This window comes from Salvelinus sp. IW2-2015, linkage group LG14, assembly GCF_002910315.2.
Source record: "Salvelinus sp. IW2-2015 linkage group LG14, ASM291031v2, whole genome shotgun sequence".
In the NCBI taxonomy this organism is placed as follows: Eukaryota; Metazoa; Chordata; class Actinopteri; order Salmoniformes; family Salmonidae; genus Salvelinus; species Salvelinus sp. IW2-2015.
In genome coordinates this window covers 29625448-29646330 of record NC_036854.1, presented here as the reverse complement: position 1 = coordinate 29646330, position 20883 = coordinate 29625448, and the positions used below count along the sequence as shown (strand labels likewise).

The 20883-nt window shown below is 48.7% G+C and overlaps 1 protein-coding gene across 1 annotated transcript in view; it reads left to right on the top strand.

Annotated features, from left to right (window-relative positions):
• Positions 1-19620, top strand: part of rreb1a (ras responsive element binding protein 1a) — a 26648-nt gene extending 7028 nt beyond the window's left edge. The window contains 9 exon segments of the mRNA XM_070446611.1: positions 8262-8406; positions 8637-8662; positions 8664-8748; positions 8750-8775; positions 11257-11449; positions 11619-14337; positions 14725-14889; positions 15004-15777; positions 16568-19620. Coding sequence (XP_070302712.1) covers positions 8262-8406; positions 8637-8662; positions 8664-8748; positions 8750-8775; positions 11257-11449; positions 11619-14337; positions 14725-14889; positions 15004-15777; positions 16568-17262 — 4828 coding nt within the window. The 3' untranslated portion in view covers positions 17263-19620.
• Positions 19621-20883: the final 1263 nt, after the last annotated feature.

Here is a 20883-nt window from a genome sequence, read left to right as displayed (position 1 = left end):
CGCTGGGATTTGTGCTGGGTTTGTGTGGCGGGAGCAGGACTGCACATGTGTTTGGGTGGTGCTGCTGTCATAGCTGGAAGGGTATTGTTACAGAGGCTTAAAGACCAAAACCTATGTCTTGGTAATACTCTCAGCCTTCCTTGGCATACAATCTTCACACAGTCCATGGCATTTCTTGTGAGATAAATAGTAATTTTCTAAAGCTTGAAGGGGAAAAAAACTGTACAGGTGAACTACCCGGGTAATGAACGTCTACTGTACAGGTGAACTACCCCGGGTAATGAAACGTTCTACTGTACAGGTGAACTACCCGGGTAATGAAACGTCTACTGTACAGTGAACTACCCGGGTAAGAAACGTCTACTGTACAGGTGAACTACCCGGGTAATGAAACGTCTACTGTACAGGTGAACTACCCGGGTAATGAAACGTCTACTGTACAGGTGAACTACCCGGGTAATGAAACGTCTACTGTACAGGTGGAACTACCCGGGTAATGAAAACCTACTGTACAGGTGAACTACCCGCGTAATGAAACGTCTACTACAGGTGAACTACCCGGGTAATGAAACGTTCTACTGTACAGGTGAACTACCCGCGGTAATGAAACGTCTACTGTACAGGTGAACTACCCGGGTAATGAAACGTCTACTGTACAGGTGAACTACCCCGGGTAATGAAACGTCTACTGTACAGGTGAACTACCCGGGTAATGAAACGTCTACTGTACAGGTTAACTACCCGGGTAATGAAACGTCTACTGTACAGGTGAACTACCCGGGTAATGAAACGTCTACTGTACAGGTGAACTACCCGGGTAATGAAACGTCTACTGTACAGGTTGAACTACCCGGGTAATGAAACGTCTACTGTACAGGTGAACTACCCGGGTAATGAAACGGTCTACTGTACAGGTGAACTACCCGGGTAATGAAACGTCTACTGTACAGGTGAACACCCGGGTAATGAAACGTCTACTGTACAGGTGAACTACCCGGGTAATGAACGTCTACTGTACAGGTGAACTACCCGGGTAATGAAACGTCTACTGTACAGGTGAACTACCCGGGTAATGAAACGTCTACGTACAGGTGAACTACCCGGGTAATGCAAACGGTCTACTGTACAGGTGAACTACCCGGGTAATGAAACGTCTACTGTACAGGTGAACTACCCGGGTAATGAAACGTCTACTGTACAGGTGAACTACCCGGGTAATGAAACGTCTACTGTACAGGTGAACTACCCGGGTTAATGAAACGTCTACTGTACAGGTGAACTACCCGGGTAATGAAACGTCTACTGTACAGGTGAACTACCCGGGTAATGAAACGTCTACTGTACAGAGAACTACCCGGGTAATGAAACGTCTACTGTACAGGTGAACTACCCGGTAATGAAACGTCTACTGTACAGGTGAACTACCCGGTAATGGAAACGTCTACTGTACAGGTGAACTACCCGGGTAATGAAACGTTACTGTACAGGTGAACTACCCCGGGTAATGAAACGTCTACTGTACAGGTGAACTACCCGGGTAATGAAACGTCTACTGGACAGGTGAACTACCCGGGTAATGAAACGTCTACTGTACAGGTGAACTACCCGGGTAATGAAACGTTTACGCTGTACAGGTGAAACTACCGGTAATGGAAACGTCTACTGTACAGGTGAAACCCGGTAATGAAACGTCTACTGTACAGGTGAACTACCCGGGTAATGAAACGTCTACTGTACAGGTGAACTACCCGGGTAATGAAACGTCTACTGTACAGGTGAACTACCCGGGTAATGAAACGTCTACTGTACAGGTGAACTACCCGGGTAATGAAACGTCTATTACAGGTGAACTACCGAGTAATGAAACGTCTACTGTACAGGTGAACTACCCGAGTAATGAAACGTCTACTGTACAGGTGAACTACCCGGTAATGAAACGTCTACTGTACAGGTGAACTACCCGGGTAATGAAACGTCTACTGTACAGGGTGAACTACCCGGGTAATGAAACGTCTACTGTACAGGTGAACTACCCGGGTAATGAAACGGTCTACTGTACAGGTGAACATACCCCGGGTAATGAAACGTCTATGTACAGTGTTGAAATACCCCGGGTAATGAAACGTCTACTGTACATGTGAACTACCCGGTAATGAAACGTCTACTGTACAGGTGAACTACCCGAGTAATGAAACGTCTACTGTACAAGGTGAACTACCCGAGTAATGAAACGTCTACTGTACAGGTGAACTACCCGGTAATGAAACGTCTACTGTACAGGTGAACTACCCGAGTAATGAAACGTCTACTGTCAGGTGAACTACCCGGGTAATGAAACGTCTACTGTACAGGTGAACTACCCGGGTAATTGAAACGTCTACTGTACAGGTGAACTACCCCGGGTAATGAACGTTACTGACAGGTGAACTACCCGGGTAATGAAACGTCTACTGTACAGGTGAACTAACCGGGTAATGAAACGTCTACTGTACAGGTGAACTACCCGGGTAATGAAACGTCTACTGTACAGGTAACTACCCGCGGTAATGAAACGTCTACTGTACAGGTGAACTACCCCGGGTAATGAAACGTCTACTGTACAGGTGAACTACCCGGGTAATGAAACGTCTACTTGTACAGGGTGAACTAGCCGGTAATGAAACGTCTACTGTACAGGTGAACTACCCGGGTAATGAAACGTCTACTGTACAGGTGAACTACCCGGGTAATGAAACGTCTCGACGTACAGGTGAACTACCCCGGGTAATGAAACGTCTACTGTACAGGTGAACTACCCGGGTAATGAAACGTCTTACTGTACAGGGTGAACTACCCGGGTAATGAACGTCTACTGTACAGGTGAACTACCCCGGTAGTAAACGTCTACTGTACAGGGTGAACTACCCGGGTAATGAAACGTCGTTAACTGTACAGGTGAACTACGCCGGGGTAATGAAACGTCTACTGTACAGGTGAACTACCCCGGGTAATGAAACGTTCTACTGTTACAGGGAAGTAGACGTTTCATTACCCGGGTAGTTCACCTGTACAGTAGACGTTTCATTACCCGGGTAGTTCACCTGTACAGTAGACGTTTCATTACCCGGGTAGTTCACCTGTACAGTAGACGTTTCATTACCCGGGGTAGTTCACCTGTACAGTAGACGTTTCATTACCCGGGGTAGTTCACCTGTACAGTAGACGTTTCATTACCCGGGTAGTTCACCTGTACAGTTTTTTTCCCCCTTCAAGCTTTAGAAAATTACTATTTATCTCACAAGAAATGCCATGGACTGTGTGAAGATTGTATGCCAAGGAAGGCTGAGAGTATTACCAAGACTAAGGTTTTGGTCTTTAAGCCTCTCTGTAAACAATACCCTTCCCAGCTATGACAGCAGCACCACCCAAACACATGTGCAGTCCTGCTCCCGCCACACAAACCCAGCACAAATCCCAGCGTTAGCACCTGTCACCAACTGCAAACGCGCCCTTTAGAATAGCCTAGCAGTTGATATAAAACACGATACTCAGTGAACAAACAATTCCCAGAGGGAAAGCATTGTTTTTTTCTCTCCCCAAAAATGTCTGAATGCCTCAAAGAAAAACACAATACACATAAATACAAAGCCAATCATGGCACGGTACAGTCGCAAAGACCCTCCCCCTCAGTGGTGCCGGGTCATGTTTTATTATTATTTTTTATTACCAGAAATGACTAAGAATACAGATTAATCTTCAATTTATACATAATTCAGTGGGCATAATTTGGTCTGTTATGCCCACACACCAATGGTCAACAAGGCCTTGAGGGGAAAATGGGGTTGAATGAATAAATTAAAGAACCCGTTGACTTTTCAAGCTCCTGCCTGATACTTAAACCCCCTATCTTCAAGCTAACGTTTGTCAGGCCATTTACATGGAGAGGTGAGGGGTTAGGAGTTTGGAGGACTGTGGCACAGAGATAAATGTATGGGCGTTATCAGGGGTTGCTGTTTAGGCAGAGCAGAACACAGGAAGTGGGAAGATGACGCCCCCTCCCCACTTCAACACACACACCCGACAACTGATGGGGTATCTGCTCCCAGCATGCTAGACTGAATTGACTAGAATTGACTGAATTGACTAGAATTGACTGAATTGACTAGACTTGACTAGATTTGACTGAATTGACTAGAATTTGGAGCTTGAGGTTTGAATGTGACGTGCTGATGTGAGAAGCGCCATCCCATTGAGTTGACCTGCCCTACAACATAAGCTTCTGAAGTTGTCCTGCTGCACAGTGAAGTTGTCCTGATGAAGTACTGTTGTTGTGAAATAAACGTCTGGATGTTGAAGTCTGCTGTCTGCATGATAGGGATGAACCAGGACAGTAGTCTGCCTGCTCGGTAGATGCAGCTTTCTCATGCGCATGGAATGAAGAGGTGTGGGCAGGAAACAATGAGTATAGGCCGCCTCAATCTGAGAGAAAACGACTGTCAGAAAGACGTTTGTGTGTTGGTAGCTCAGTGCTCTCTAGTGTCACAGGATGTCAAAGGATGCACATGAATTCTGTTTAGAAAATACTAGGCGATACTAAGTTGTTACTTTGCATATAAGTGTTCTTTTCACCACTCTATTTAGCATTTTCTTAACACTCCAAAAAAGAAGTGACGCTTTGGGGTAAGAAACTCAAAGCACACGGAGATGGAGTGGGCTCTATTCATTCTATTTCTATCTGCCATCTTCCTTGTGAATGTTCCACGGTACTTCCACGGTACCATCCAGCTCTGGGCTGATGTGATGGAGCTGTCCATATGACTGGCAGTGGAGCAGCCATTTTGTTGCCAGAGCATCAAATGAAATGGGGCCTGCTGTTGTGAGCCGGTTGCCAAGGAGATGCACCCTAACCCTATGAAGGGCCTGGTGAATAGACTGAGCCAGTGAGTAGTGGATGGTGCACTTTTACTTGCTTTAACTCTTTACAGGACAGTGAGGACATTAAAGTGTGCTAGAAGAGAAGGAGAGAGAGAAGCTGCGATGGCAAGGAGGAATGCCCTTGGTGTGACATTGCACAAGAGCAGGGAGCAGCATTTTGACGTTACAGCGCCCCCTGTCCACCCTCTGTGCTGGTGCAGTGGAATTTTTCAGTTTGGATCAGAAGAGACCTGTTGAATCATCAACCCCCACTGTCACAGTCTGAGGAGTTCTGTCTTTCTTTTTCTTTTTCTCTCTCTCTCTCTCTCTCTCTCTCTCTCTCTCTCTCTCTCTCTCTCTCTCTCTCTCTCTCTCTCTCTCTCTCTCTCTCTCTCTCTCTCTCTCTCTCTCTCTCTCTCTCTCTCTCGCTCTCGCTCTGTCTCTTCTTTTTGTTTTCTCTCATAAGAACACTATAAATTATATTGAAAGAATACGTTTGTCTTTGATGGATAGCATCTTCATAAGGTGGTGTATTTTCACCCTTGGTGTAATGTGAGCTGTTTGAGGTCTGAGTGCCTCAGTGTACTACAATATCCTGATGATTCATGCAAATTACACATTTCTTTAGATTTTTTATTWAAAAAAATAAAGAAATATTATCTTCCAGCATAGATAACAAGGTATTTTGTCACATGGTAACCTCAGGTGCGGATCAAACATCAACCAACTTGATAGACTGTGGAAATGTCTTGTAGGCAGGACAGGTGAATTGAGGAGAGTGGCTGAGGTGACACAAAGACAAGTTGGCTTCATCCAATCTTGCTGTGCTGACATGGAAGCTTGACTCTCTCGGGATTGGCTGTGGCCGGGGGTCAGAGTCCAGGTGGATGTGGCTGCTGCCTGTCAGGTCCCCACATGGGCGGCCAGCTCGCTGCCTGCCTGCTATTTATAACTCAGGCACTGACGGCAGAGTGAAAGCCGAGACCTGTGCTGCCTACCCGGCGCTGGCTGACCTTTCCTCTCTGATGCTGGCGAATACACACAGTTTTACACAGACAAACACACTTATTGACACTGGCACACGCACAGACGTACGTAGTCACTCTTACGCAAACACACGTATACACAGACATAGCTATATCACATATCCATGCACACACACTATCAAAGTTACTCACAAAAAAGTTTGCCCACACAATTGCACAATCATGCATCCATCTTTATTCAAGCAGCAACTTGCCAACACAGAAGTATGGGTACACAGTTGCACACACTGAAATGTTAGCATACGCACTGAAATGTTAGCACACAGATTGAAATGTTTGCACACTCACTGAAATGTTAGCACACTCACTGAAATTTTAGCACACTCACTGAAATTTTTGCACACATACAGAGGCCCTATGACTGGCTACTGATGCAGGGCTCTGTGGGCTAGGCCCGTCAGGGATGTGCTGATGTGTTTGCCAGGGTCTTAGTCCTCCTGTCCCCCCTCCCTTCACACATGCACACACACGCGCACACACATTTCCTTAAATCAACCGATGGCATTTGACCTTTCACCAGACAGATTAGAGGGGGAGGGGGGAGAAAAAGGACTCCTGTATGGTTTAGTGACCCCCCCACCATTCATCACTCTTCTCCTAGCTCTGCAGTTATCTTTGACCCCTCTCTCAGTTTAGACTAATGTCATCAGCTTCTRAAGAACACATTCAAGTCACATTTACCTTGATGAAGTTAGTTAACAGTTCACTTTGCCTCAAAGTCCTCCACCAGCTATACATTGTCCCCTCCTCCCTCTCTACCCCCCCCCATCCCTCACCACTCCCCCGTCCTTCCCCCCTCCCCCATAGATAACATGACTTCCTGTGCTGATAGTCTTTCTTTTAGAACTCCTGTGTGACAGCTCATCTCTTCTCTTTCTCTCTCTTACCGTCTCGCTATCCCTCGCACATCTCTATCCTTCCGTTCGTGTTTCTCCCCGTTTCTCTCTTGCTCTCACTGTACACCCCTTCTTGTCTCTCTCCTTCTCTTCGCTCCATCTCTACTTCCCTCCCCCTCTCTCCTCTATGTGACATAGCCCGACAGCTGAAATGTTGTGTAGTGAAGTGGTGTCGGAGGAGGGAAGTTAGCAGCAGCAACAATGGCTTCCAGAGGACACCCTCTGTCGAAACAGGCTTATTTTTGTGGTCAAACATCCACCACAGTACAAATAAACATCATCTATGTCCAACTGTATAACTATATCTGAATGACACAAATAGAAAAATAAATAGCTGAACCATCCCTGTAAAAGTTTCTAGAGAAGGCAAATGTGACATCTACACTGAACAAAAATATAAACACAACATGTAAAATGTTGGTCCCATGTTTCATGAGCTGGGAAAAAAAATCACATAAATGTTCCATAGGCACAAAAAGCTTATTTCTCTCATTTTGTACACCAATTTGTTTATATCCCTGTTAGTGAGCATTTCTCCTTTCCCAAGATAATCCATCCACCTGACAGCTGTGGCATATCAAGAAGCTGATTAAACAGCTTGATCATTACACAGGTGCACCTTGTGCTGGGGACAATAAAAGGCCACTAAAATGTGCAGTTTTGTCACACAACACAATACCACAGATGTCTCAAGTTTTGAGGGAGTGTTCAATTGGCACTGACTGCAGGAATGTCCACCGGGGCTGTTGCAATTGTTGCATGTTGCGTTTATATTTTTGTTCAGTATATCATATGGAAAGGGCTCCACTGAAGCCGTCATTACCGTAATGGAGATGACTGCCCTTGATGGTACCCTCGTGGCCCTTTTCCCTGGTCGGAGTTAGGCCTTTATATGGGCCTGCTGAGTCGGCTGGATAATTGGTTCAATTTAAAGATCTGATGTACCATCGTTTTGCCCTCCTCCCAAGTGGTGTGTGTGTGTGTGTGTGTTGTGTGTGTGTGGTGTGTGTGGTGTTGTGTGTGTGTGTGTGTGTGTGTGTGTGTGTGGTGTGTGTGTGTGTGTGTGTGTGTGTGTGTGTGTGTGTGTGTGTTTGAGCCCAGCTTCCCACACCTGGCAACGCCTCCACACTGTCTCTTCAGTAGGCTCGCTGCAAAGTACTGGCAATGAAATCAAGTGTGTACATCAATCCAGGCATTTTTCTTGAGGATACTAACAACATGTTATCAAGATCACTGGAGTTAGCCCGCAAACTTTTCCTCAACGACATAGTAGCCAGTCTATTTCTGCTCTCCTGTCAACTCCTGATTGCATTTTCCTGGTGATGAAGTAGGCTAAAGCACAAACCGATCGCGGACCTGTTGTTTTGTGCCATCGCTGTGTTCTGTTCTGACGTATTTGCCTGGTCTGTCTCTCCACCCTGCAGAGCCATATGAAGATCCATGACAAAGGACCCGGCTGGCGTCGTTCCCATCAGCCCCCCGCCACCAAGAGACGCCGCCTCCCCTCCGCCAAGAGGAGGTCAGCCATGGACGAGAACAAGGAGCGAAGTGAGGAACCGGCCAAAAAAAAGGTAAGGCACAAGAAAATCACACACATACTCAACACACTGCACACATCTCCTCTAGTCCACCGCATTACATTTCCAGTTAAGTCATTAATATTGTTACCTTTTGTGTGTGTGTGTGTGTGTGTGTGTGTGTGTGTGTGTAGTGTTGTGTGTGTGTTGTGGTGTGTGTGTGTGTGTGTGTGTGTGTGTGTGTGTGTGTGTGTGTGTGTGTGGTGTGTGTGTGTGGTGTCCAGGTGCTAGAGGAGAGTGTTGTGAGGAGTTGGGTTCAGGCCAGGGGATGATGAGTGTTTGCCGTGCCCTATCTGCTTCAAAACCTTTGGCTGCAAGTACGACCTGGAAGTCCACAATGGACACACACCCCGACACCACGCTCAGTAGCTAGAGCACACACACACAATACATACACACATATATACATACATACATACATACATACATACATACACACACACACATACTATACACCACATATATACATACATACATACACACAACACACACACACACACACACACAACACACACACACACACACACACACACCACACACACACACACACACACACACATAATATATACATACATACATATACACACGTACAATACATACTATACATACACACATACATACACACACCACACACACACACACACACACACCACACACACACACACACACACACACACACACAACACACACACACCCAACACACACACAAACATACATACATACATACACACACACACACACACACACACACACACACACACACACACACACACACACACACACACACCACACACACACACACACACACACACACACACACACACAGGACATACATGATGGCATAAATGCAGTACAAGTCTCAACACGTAGCTGATATGTCACAGTGTTAATACATTGAAACTCTACATTGACCAGAAGTATGTGGGCACCTGCTTGTTCCAACATCCCATTCCAAAATCATGGACATTAATATGGAGTTGGTCCCCCTTTCCACTACATGTTGGAACATTGCTGGGGGGACTTCCATTCAGCCACAAGAGCATTAGTGAGGTTGGGCACTGATGTTGGGCGATCTTGGATCGCAGTCAGCTTTCCAATTCATCCCAAAGGTGTTCGATGGGGTTGTCAAGGAGGAGCAGGGATGGAGGGAGTGAGGGTGGGGGGTGGTTTAATGAGTCACAGAGGGGAAGCGTCTGGTCGTGGTCAGCTTCGACAACGGAAGGGGGAGTGGCTCCGTTTCCATGAAGGCATCACAATCTCCAGATCACCATAGCGACTCGCACCAGATCACAACTGCAACCGCAACTTTGGGTTGAATGCTAGCCACTCATAACTCACAGCCATGGAATGTATTTATCTGCAAATGAAAAGAAGACAGATCGCCTTCTGTAGTTGAGTTTGGGCAGTCAATCTCATTATTGTAGGAAGTGCTGCGAAATGTAGCCCTAATCCCCAGTAATCTAAAGAGTTGAGACGGCCATTAAAGAGGATATGGCTGCACTGGCTTGCTTGGGTACTCTTTGTACCGGTTTCTAAAGAAGCTGAGCACGACGCATTTCGGGCTTGCAGCGACAAGCACGCAATGCACGTGCGTACACACCACACACACACACCACACAACACCACACACAGCACACCACACACACACACAACACTAAACACACACACACAAACCACACACACACACACACACACATCACACACCACACACACACACACAAACGCCATGTAGTTGGCAGCCGCCTCCATGTCAGTTGGAGAGGGTAATTCTCTGGGCTTGAGCCAACCTCTTTGCTATTAGACGGCTCTTGCAGACCTGTGTGAGAGACAGAAAACACACACACACACACACTTTCCCACAGATGTACACACACACACACAAGATTTTCTCACACACAGGCACCCACAATGAACGTGTACACAGGTTACCCACCACACACCCACAGTAGCAGGCAGGTGTGAAACCACGGAAGGGATGAGGGGTAAAAGTCTCATTCTTCAGTAAAAGTCTAAAAAGTATTTGGTTTAAAATATACTTAAGTATCGAAAGTAAAAGTATAATGGGATGAGGTGGGATGAGGGGGGCTGGGTGAGTGGGATGAGGGGTTGGGGGAGTGGGATGATGGGGGGGTAGGATGAGGGGGGTGGGTGAGTGGGATGAGGGGGGCTGGATGAGTGGGATGGGGGAGTGGAGCTGGGTGAGTGGGATGGGGAAGGGGGGAGCTGGGTGAGTGGGATGAGGGGGGTGAGTCTAGGCAGGGATGAAGGTGGGCCATGAGGCGCTCAGACACATTTGGTCCTTCCTTATGTGTGTGTGTCTCTGTATACACGTTCTGATAAAGCTGTGTGTAATCCCCTTGGACACCTCGCCACACGGTGGCCGATAAGAGAGCTGGCCGTGGGAGACACTGAGCAGCTGTCCCTCTCAGCGTCTAACGAGGCCCGACCCAGCACTGCCACAGGCCACGCTATCCACGTTATCCACACAAACAATTTGATTTATAAAGTGTGTTTCTTGCACCAGACTACAACGCAGCACTACAAGAGTAAAAGTACAGTAAAAACAACAACAACACATTAGCCGTGGTATATCAGCCCTTATACCACAGGTATGACAAAACATGTATTTTTACTGCTCTAATTACGTTGGTAACCAGTTTATAATAGCAATAAGGCCCTTCGGGGGTTGTGGTATATGGCCAATATACCATGGCTAAGGCCTGTATCCAGGCACTCCGCATTGCATCATGTGTAAGAACAGCCCTTAGCCGTGCTATGTTGGCCATATAGCACACCCCCTCGGGCCTTATTGCTTAAATACATAATCTTTCTATGTCTTGTCTCTAGGTGTGACCTGTGCTGCCTCTCCTTCCGGACCCACCGCGGCCTGCTGCGGCACAACGCTGGCATCCACAAGCAGCTGCCCACGGACCCCGGCGGACGACCCTTCATCCAGAACAACCCCTCCATCCCCTCTGGCTTCAACGACCTGGCCTTCATTGACTTCTCCTGCCACAAGTTTCCCCACATCGCCCAGGTCAGAGGAGAAATGATGGACAGAATAATGTTGCTAATGCTCACAATGCTACTGATACTGATACATTATTATGGTTATGAAACTGATACTGGTGGTATGTTGGTCATCTATCACAGGAGATCTCAGTCTGCTCTTCCACACTCTAACCCCCTGTCTGTCTCTCCAACAGGTCTGGTGTGAGACCAACCTCCGCCGGTGCACCAGCAAGTTCCACCGCTTCGTGTGTGAAGCCTGCGACAAAGGATTCCCCTTGCTCTCGGCCCTGGTCCTGCACAAGACCACCATTCATCAGCAGCAGCCGTCACCCACAGAGGGCGCCCAGGAGCCCCCCGCGGCCCAGGAGAAGCCGGCAACCCCGGCCCCTCAGCAGGCCAGCTTCCTGGAGACCCTGGGTCTGCAGCACATCTCCCAGGTCAAGCTTCAGCCTTCGGAGGATGAGGTCCGGCAAGCCCAGCTGGACAGCATCCGGGTCATACAGGTTGAGCCTCTGGCCTCCACCCTGCCACAGGAGGTGGATTCCGCAGCTGCGGGATCCCTCGGCGGCCTGGGCTTGGTGGCGGCCTCGTCCCTGCAGGGCCTGTCCCAGAGGGAGGCCCTCAGCCTGCTCTCCCTGCAGCCCTTCCCCACAGGTTTCCTCTTCCGCCCAGGTGGTGGTACTGCGGTCAAGCCTGTGTGTGGCGAGGCTGGCCTGATGGAGCTGGCTGACATCCAGCAGATCCTGAAGGTGGCCTCGACCGCCCCCGGTCAGATGGGCCTCCTGCCGTCCCTGGCCAAGGCTCCCCACTGGGGAGTGTCCGGCCAGGGCCAGGCGGCCGGCTGCAAGCACATGCCCCCACTGAAGCCAAAGCCCATGGTGGCACCACGCTCCAGCCTGGCTGCCTCCACGCTGCCGCCGCTCCAGAGCACCCAGCAGGCCTCCCTGGGCTGCATCAGCCCCAGCCTGCCCCCGCCGGCCAGCCAGCTGCTCAATATGCCCCAAGAGTCTTCGTCATCGTCCTCCTCTTCCTCGGGCAGCCAAGCCTCCCTGGAGAAGATGCAGATGGAGGCGGACTTCATGGGCGACGCCCATATGCCCAACGACTCGACAGAGCTGCAAATCAAACAAGAGGAGGGCCAGGCGGCCGGAGGGAAGAAGGGGGCAGGGGGTTCCAACCGCGGCGGCGTCAAGGCCTCCTACCCCTGCCGCTTTTGCGATCAGGTGTTTGTTTACTCCGGGGTGCTGCAGGCGCACATGCGCTTCCACCTGGGCATCCTGCCGCACCAGTGCAACATCTGCGACTACGTGGCGCCCGACAAGGCCACCCTTATCCGCCACCTGCGCACGCACAGCGGCGAGCGCCCCTACGTTTGCCGCGTCTGCCACTACCCTTTCACCGTCAAGGCCAACTGCGAGCGCCACCTGCGCAAGAAGCACATGAAGAACACAAGGAAAGAGATCGAGAAGAACATCAAGTACGTCTCGTCGACCACCACCCAGGATCCCTTGGAGCTGGCCTCCGCCGGCGACACCGCCTGCCGTTTCTGTGGTGAGGATCTAAAGAGCTACCGGGCTCTCCAAATCCACCTGCGCACCCACAACGGCTGCCAGCGCAAGCCCTTTGAGTGCCGGCGGTGCGGGGCGGCTTTCCTGGCCAAGAGGAACTGCATCCACCACATGCTCAAGCAGCACCCCGAGGTGCAGGAGCGGGAGATCGAGGAGCACATTGCCACCCTTCTCCCCGCCATCACAGCCACCACCTCCAGGGCCAGCTCCAGCAGCCCTCTGGCTCTCAACGGCCTTACGCCCACCCCCAGTGCCACCGTGCAGCCGGTCAAGGTGGAGGATTTCAGCATCTACTCCTCCTCCGGTGACTTGGATCAGCCATTGGACTTCTCCAACAAGAGCCGCAGGGGGGGTGGGACCAGCAGCAGTTCAGGAAGCCTAGCCGGTTCTCCTGGGATCAAACTGGAGACGGTCAGCCTGGTAGCCTACGACAGCTCCATGGAACCTATTGACCTGTCCATCCCCAAGAACCCCAACAAGAGGCTGAAGAGAGACGCCACCGCTGTTGACCCGATGGGCGTGGAGCGCCGAGAGATCAAAAAGGAGCTGCCCTTCCCCAGCGTACTGGACCACCTCCCCTCAGCCCTTCAGCTGGACAAGAGCACTGAGGAGAAGCTGACGACCCCCCAGTCTGGCTCTTACCAGCTCCTCCCAGTGACCCCCTCCCCGCTCCCCATTGGCACCACCACAGGCCGGGCGCTCCGTCTCAAGCCCCTGCTGCCCAAACCAGCCTCTACCTCCTCATCCTGCTCTCTGAAAGAGCTTCCCCCTTTGGCTTCCATCGCCCAGATCATCTCCTCCGTCTCGGGGGCTCCAGACCTACTCAAGAGGGAGCCAGATAACAAGGCTTCTGCCGCCCTCAACGGCCTCCAGACAGAACCGGAGCGTCCAGCTGGGGGCGACAACAGCTCAGAAACATCGATGGAAGAGCTCCCCCTAGAGGGCTCGTCCAGAAAGCGCACTAGAAAGAAGCCAGTGAGCCAGGCCAAGACTATGGCACCTGCCTGTGTGTCCACGCTCGAGCAGAACACAGGCAGCGGCTTGGACCTGGAATCCAGCGGCGAGTTCGCCAGCGTGGAGAAGATGCTTGCCACCACCGACGCTAACAAGTTTAGCACTTACCTTCAGACGGGGGCGGCGGAGCTGGGAAGGCGGGACGAGGGGAGACAGAGCCCGGGAGAGGAGAAGGAAGAGAAAGAGTCACCACCTCAGTCTGTGCCGCCCCAGTCCAAAGGAGGGAAGAAGAATGCCTACTCCAACTCAGTGCAGAAGATGACCTGTCCCTTCTGTCCCCGGGTCTTCCCCTGGGCCAGCTCCCTGCAGAGACACATGCTCACACACACTGGTGAGCCATAGGGAAACACACACACACACACACACACACACACACACACACACACACACACACACACACATATAGCTGGCTGAGACAGATTGGATAACTCCCCAAATACCCAACACACAGCTGTCATAATAAGTAATTTTGAAATACTGCGTAAATAGAAAAGTCACAACGATGCAATGATACCTGGAAGATACTGTTCAGTAATGTAGAAAAACGTTATACAAGATAGTACAATTCTAAGAAATGAATGAGTTATTAATTTGACAGGTTTTCTAAAGGGTCTAACTGCGTGCATTTTGCATATTTAAAACTTCCTGTGGGTCCACAACATGTCCCTAATACTTCTTATGTGACGTTCAGTCTTCTCTAATGTGCTGTCGGCTACAGGTCAGAAGCCCTTCCCCTGTCCCAAATGTGACGCCTTCTTCTCCACCAAGTCCAACTGTGAGCGCCACCTGCTGCGCAAGCATGGCGTGACCAACCACTCGCTGCGCCGCAACGGCCAAATGTCCAAGAACAAGGATGGCGACGAGGGTTCACACGACAGCGCAGGTAAGAAACTGTACTGTAATGTACTGTATTGTACTGTAATGTACGATCTGATCTATAGGTTACCATTCTGTACCTATCTGTAATTTGGCGGTTAATTTTGTGTGTGTGTTCCAGAGAGCTCTGAGAATGAGCAGACTGCAGGAGAGGCTCTGGACCTGAGCAGCATGGACCCCGATCAGAAAAGCTCTGCATCCGAGTCGCCCAGCGCAGACCAAACACCAGACACTGCTGAGCTGCTGCTAGGGGAGATGGAACCGCAACCCAACAACAACATTGAAAATGACGACAACGACGATTCGCAGAGCAACAAGAGCTTGGACCTCAACTTTGCCAGCAAGCTCATCGACTTCAAGTTCTYGTCAGAAGGCCAGCAGCCCCAGACCTCCCTGGTTGGAGATAAGGTGGTGGCGGTGGCCGAGCCAGATAGAGTGACGGCCACCCAGCAGCAGGACCAAGAGCCCTCCAAGTACACCTGCAAGAGCTGCAAGAAAAACTTCCGTTATGCTGCCACCCTGGCTCGCCACGAGAAGGCACACTTGTGTGAGACTGCACCCCCCGAAGAGGCTTGTGGAACAGAGGAGACTGGGCCTGCCCCAGAGGATCTCCCCAACACTACTACAACCACCGCCGAGGAGGAGGATCAGGAGGAGGGAGAGAAGGAGGCTCCGGAAAGCGAGGGAGTGGGCAGCGTGATGGACAGTGGTTCAGAGGAGGAGGAGAAGAAGGAGGAGAGAAGTGACGAGGAGGGGGCAGCAGAACCAAAGAATGAAGGAGAGGCAGGCAGAGGGTCGGGGAGCAAGGCGGACAAGAGGAAGAAGATCTGTAACGTGTGCAGCAAACGCTTCTGGTCACTGCAGGATCTGACAAGACACATGCGTTCGCACACAGGTACTAGTTGATACCAGGGGGCAACTTTGGTTTTAAAAGTCGGGGGGGGGGGTCTAACGCATTGCAGTGCTAGAGGCATCACTACAGACCTGGGTTCGATCCCAGGCTGTATCACAACCGGCTGTGATCGAGAGTCCCATAGGGCGGTGCATAATTAGCCCAGATTCGTCCCGCTTGGGGATGGTTTGGCCTGGGGGATTTTACTTGGCTCATCGCCCTCTAGTGACTCCTTGTGGCAAACCGGGCACCTGCAGGCTGACCTCGGTCGTCAGTTGAAAGGCGTTTCCTCCGACACATTGGTGCGTCTGTCTTCCGGGTTAAGCGGGCAGGTGTTAAGAAGCGCGGTTTGGCAGGTCATGTTTCTCCTGACTCGACCTTAGCCTCTCGAGCCCGTTGGGGAGTTGCAGCGATGAGACAAGATCAAAATTTGGGAGAAAAAGGGGGTAAAAAAAAAAAGTGGGGGGCATATATATATATATGTATATATTTTATATATATATATATATATATATTTTTTAATCCAGTCAGATAAACACTCCAAAAAGCCTACTGGACCGCTCAGAGGCATCTGCGTAGTCATAAAGTACACCGTTGCATCGTTTTGTATCACATTCCAATGATAAAACTGAGGGACATGATGACATGTCCTCCCGTCACAAGTTGTGGCCCTGGTTGATACTCTCAGCTATTTCTTGATGCATTTATTGTTGCTTTACCTTCTTTAAAGATATGTTTTACCTGACCCTGTTCTGCTGTAAATAATTATGTACATGTTTATATTTTTCTTCAGGTGAGAGGCCCTACAAGTGCCAGACGTGCGAGCGCACCTTCACCCTGAAGCACAGCCTGGTGAGGCACCAGCGGATCCACCTGAAGCCACGGGGCAGCGAGGGGGCAGATGGAGCTGATGCCAACGGGGCAGAGGCCCCGGCCGGAGACTCAGCTAGTGAGGAGGGAGAGTGCACCCCCACCAGCACCTGCCCCCCTTCAGAAAACGAGAGCGAAGGCACCGGAGGAGCCAGGGAGGAGGGAGGCGAGGGAACTGAGAAAGAGGCCCCTCTGCCAGGCCCCACATCCCTGGCCCAGTCCCTGTCCACCACTGAACCAGCCCAGTCAGAGTCAGCTACAGAGGCCATAGCTGAGCCGCTCGTTGAGCCAGTCTTGAAAGCAGTCTCTGAATCAGTTCCTGACCCATCTGTAGAACAAACCTCAGACGGACCCTCTGAAACAGATGTAGAACTAGACGCTGAGGTATCAGCCTCTGAAATGGCTAGAGAAACAGATGGCAATGCAGCCACTCAAACGCCAACAGAAACCCCCAAAGAATCTTCCACAGAGTCCCCAGCCCCACAGCCCACTACCCCAGAGAAAGACCCCGATGGCCCCTCGGAAGGCTTCATCCAAGGCCTACTGGAGATCCACACCAAGCCTTCCCTGGAGCACATCCTTCCTGCTGGCGAGGCTCCCTTGGTGGACGTTGAGTGAGGGAGGCACCCTCCTTCCTACCCCCAGTCTCTGGTTCTCTTTATGCAGTGGACCGATGTATGTGCCGCAGTGCCATAAGATAGAAGTACTCCTAAAGAATGCAAGACGATGAAATCAAGAAGAAACACCTTGTTTCTAAGTGCCTTACTACTTCTATTTTGTTAGTTTTTTTGCTATATCTTTATCTACATTTATTTACGGAGGATCTAATTTTTATAGCTTTTTATGATGATTACATAATTGTTTTTGGATTCTATGAGATGAACTTTGAATAAGCAATAAATGAAATCAAATTTACCATGACCGATTTATATTAAATGATCAAGTGTGTGACAGACAAAAATAACTGTTATTGTATATTTAAACCACAGTCGTACCTTAAAAACAATGCTGAGACTGAGAAAAGACTTGAGTAAGTTCACCAGCGGTGGGGATAAAGTCATGTATGTAACTGGAAACACAGCTATAGCAGATACCTGTCAGGCTGTCACAAAGGTGTCCTGAAAAAAGACTGTCGTTCTCTCCCCTTCAACTTGATTTACTCTCTCTCTCTCATGATCCCTGATAACCAACATCTACAGTCTCTGTTTGTATTGAGAATACATGAATGAACTGTGACATGATTTGGTGTTAGGAGGCAAATCAAAGAAAACAGACCTGACAATGGATAGCGTACCATATCTGAGATCTATGCTGTTGCGTTCCCCTAGGCTCTCTTTATCTTGCCATGATATGGGCAATATTTGCCTGAAACGTGTGTTTTTTCCCCGAAATCATTCTCATTTTATTTCATGTGCGTTGACCATGTTGCGTGTGGGAGTGTTGTGTGTGTGTGTGTGTGTGTTATTCGTTCAGGAGAGGTTGGGGGATATAAGGAGTTTGAGGAAATGTACTTTTCCAGAACAAAAGGGCTTGATATGTGTACCCCCCCATATCTCTCACTGTCACTTTCTAGCGTTCCTAGAAACTTGTACTGTGTCTGTACTACCACCAGTGTGTCCGGCTTGTGTTGTGTCCACCTCCCCCTTGCCGCTACTTTAGACGTCTTCCAAAACCAACCGTCACTGTGTTCTTAAAGGCCTACCTGTGGTTCTGGGTTATTTTGATGCAGAACCTCACCTCGTGCTCTAGGTGGAACACTACTCTGTTTGGTCTACTTGAACTGTTGTAGCCCTGCTGCCTCCCATTCAGGCAGCCACCTTCCACCACGCCACTCGCCCCCCCTTCCACCCTCAAGAGAATATTTTCCGAGGTGGGACTCAAATGTCAATCATGTCACCTTGCGGGGTTGAATTTTGTCTAAATGTATGTGTTTTTTCTTCTTTTCTTCTCATTTTATATTTAAAAAAACCTCAGAAGCAAACAAATCAAACCTCATGGCGCGGTAAGACGCAGCATCGGCTGGCTGGAGGCTGACGGACCGAGAGCAGAGAGCACTGGACTAGTCAGCCTCTGCCAGGCAACTGCCCATATGGCACTAACAAATTAAAAACAAACCTAGTACGACAATAAACAGCTAAGCAATCAGAGAGAATGAACTGAAGTGAATTTCTGAGCTGTGTTTGGAACTTGAACGTAACACAGAGTATTAAGTGGAGGGGAGAGGAGGGGGTGTGGCGCATTGACAGGTGGCGAGGCAAGTACTCCATGCAGAAAGAAGTCTGTCCTCTAGTGGCCGTACCACAGTAGCTCCCCCATCCCAATCCTGCTCTCAGGCACTGGGAAAGTATTGTCAGAATAGAATGCAAAATGCAATTGTGTTCTAAAAACACTGTGTTAAGGGACTCACTCAGCTTATCTCATTATACCTTCGACCCTGTGTGGGTGTATGATTATGAGTCCCATGAGAATGCACATGGACTGTTTTTATTGTATTTATTTGGAAATCCGGTGAGGGGTGAATAGATGTGACTTGAGGAGAAGCCATGTATTATTACCACATTGATGCTGCAGAGAATACCGGATTCAAATCCACAAAATGGTCGCCCAGCATCGGCCCGGGACTTCTATTAGCAATAATCACTTTTGATTTGAAAGCTTTATGTAGACCTTTGTATTTGTTTATAGACTGTGTGGATCTATTTTTGTTTTGTTATTTTTAGTTTGGCTAAGATTTTTTTTCTCTTCTCAGATATATAAATACGTATAAAACTGTGAAATTCATTGTGTTTCAGATAATGGGTGAGTTTTAGGCTTGTTTTGCATGTAACCCTAATTTGTTCAATTATGGATGATTAATTTTTTTCTCTCCATCTCGCTCTCAGGGTCTTTATAAAATGCATATTCAATACTTCATTTTCCTGAGTTGCAAGATGTTCTTACAAGTTCTTTTTTTACGATTAAAACTGTCAATCACTACATTTAGCACTTGACTGTGAACTGCAATCAGCAGAACAGAGAAAATGAACTTGTGCTAAACATCCTCGTGGTTGAGAGCGTGCTGTCAGCAGGATTCTTTTTTAATACTATACCCATTTATTTTTGGTCTGCTTTTGATTTGATTATACATTTTTACCCCCTCCCTCAAATTGCAGTCACCTCTCGTTTCAACCTCTCATTTGAAGAGGAAATCAAATCGTGACTCTGTAAAAACCAATGAAAGTGGCTGTGTCACTGTCTGACGTTCTGACCCTTTGTGGAAGGGAACTTTGTGTCGCTGCTACGGCCACACCAGAACTCACCTCATAAATGGGCCTGGATCAGAACCTTCAACGTTAGCTACACTGCTCCCCTCCCTCCTGGTATTACAGTGCTTCAGAATCAGAAATGTAATCTGTTCTGTGTCGAAAAAATGAAAGCAATAAAGATATATTAAGGAAAGGTGTGAATCAAACTTGTCTGGTAGTGTCTTTTATTGTCTGGCACAAACCTGCATTGATCACCTGTACTTTGAATTCTGTTTTACACTATGTATGGCCCTGTACACACAGTTTGTACAACACATTTGACACAACAGTTGTGATACAACAGAGTTTGTCTTTACAAAAATGTTTACACAGCTGTTTTGGAGACACAATGATTGTGTTAAAGTTCTTGTGCAGACAAACCCTCGGTTGTAGCGCAAAAATATCTGTTGAATCCCAACCATTGAGTCCAATATGTGTAGATCAGTTGTGCAACCTGAGCATGGAAGTGGCCTCAAGGTTCAAACTGAGCCAAGCCCGAGCTATGCTGGGCTGCCCTGGTTATATGTCCACCATAGCTGCTGGAAAGCGTGAACAATGTGAAAAGAAAATATCCAAGCCAGCATATTACACTTCGGGGCAACCCTATCCTATACACTTTGAATCAATCAAGCATGTGTCTTGTAATCCATGAATGTAGGGTGCAAAGTGAACATACTCAAAATTCACCCATGTCCACGTGGTGCCCCTTTTTTAAAAACTATGATTTGACTGTTAATGTGTAATGTTCCTTTTGAAAAAGGAATAGTTTCCCCATATTAAAACAAGAGTTCAGTTCATGTAACAGGGTTGACCATAAAATKAGGGACAGGTTGTTGTTTTTTTACTTTAAAATTAATCACTAAAAACTGGGGCTTTACAATGGTGAAAACTTAGATATTTTGGGGTTATAATTCACAGAGAAGTCACATTGAGTGCACAAAGGGACATGTCAAAA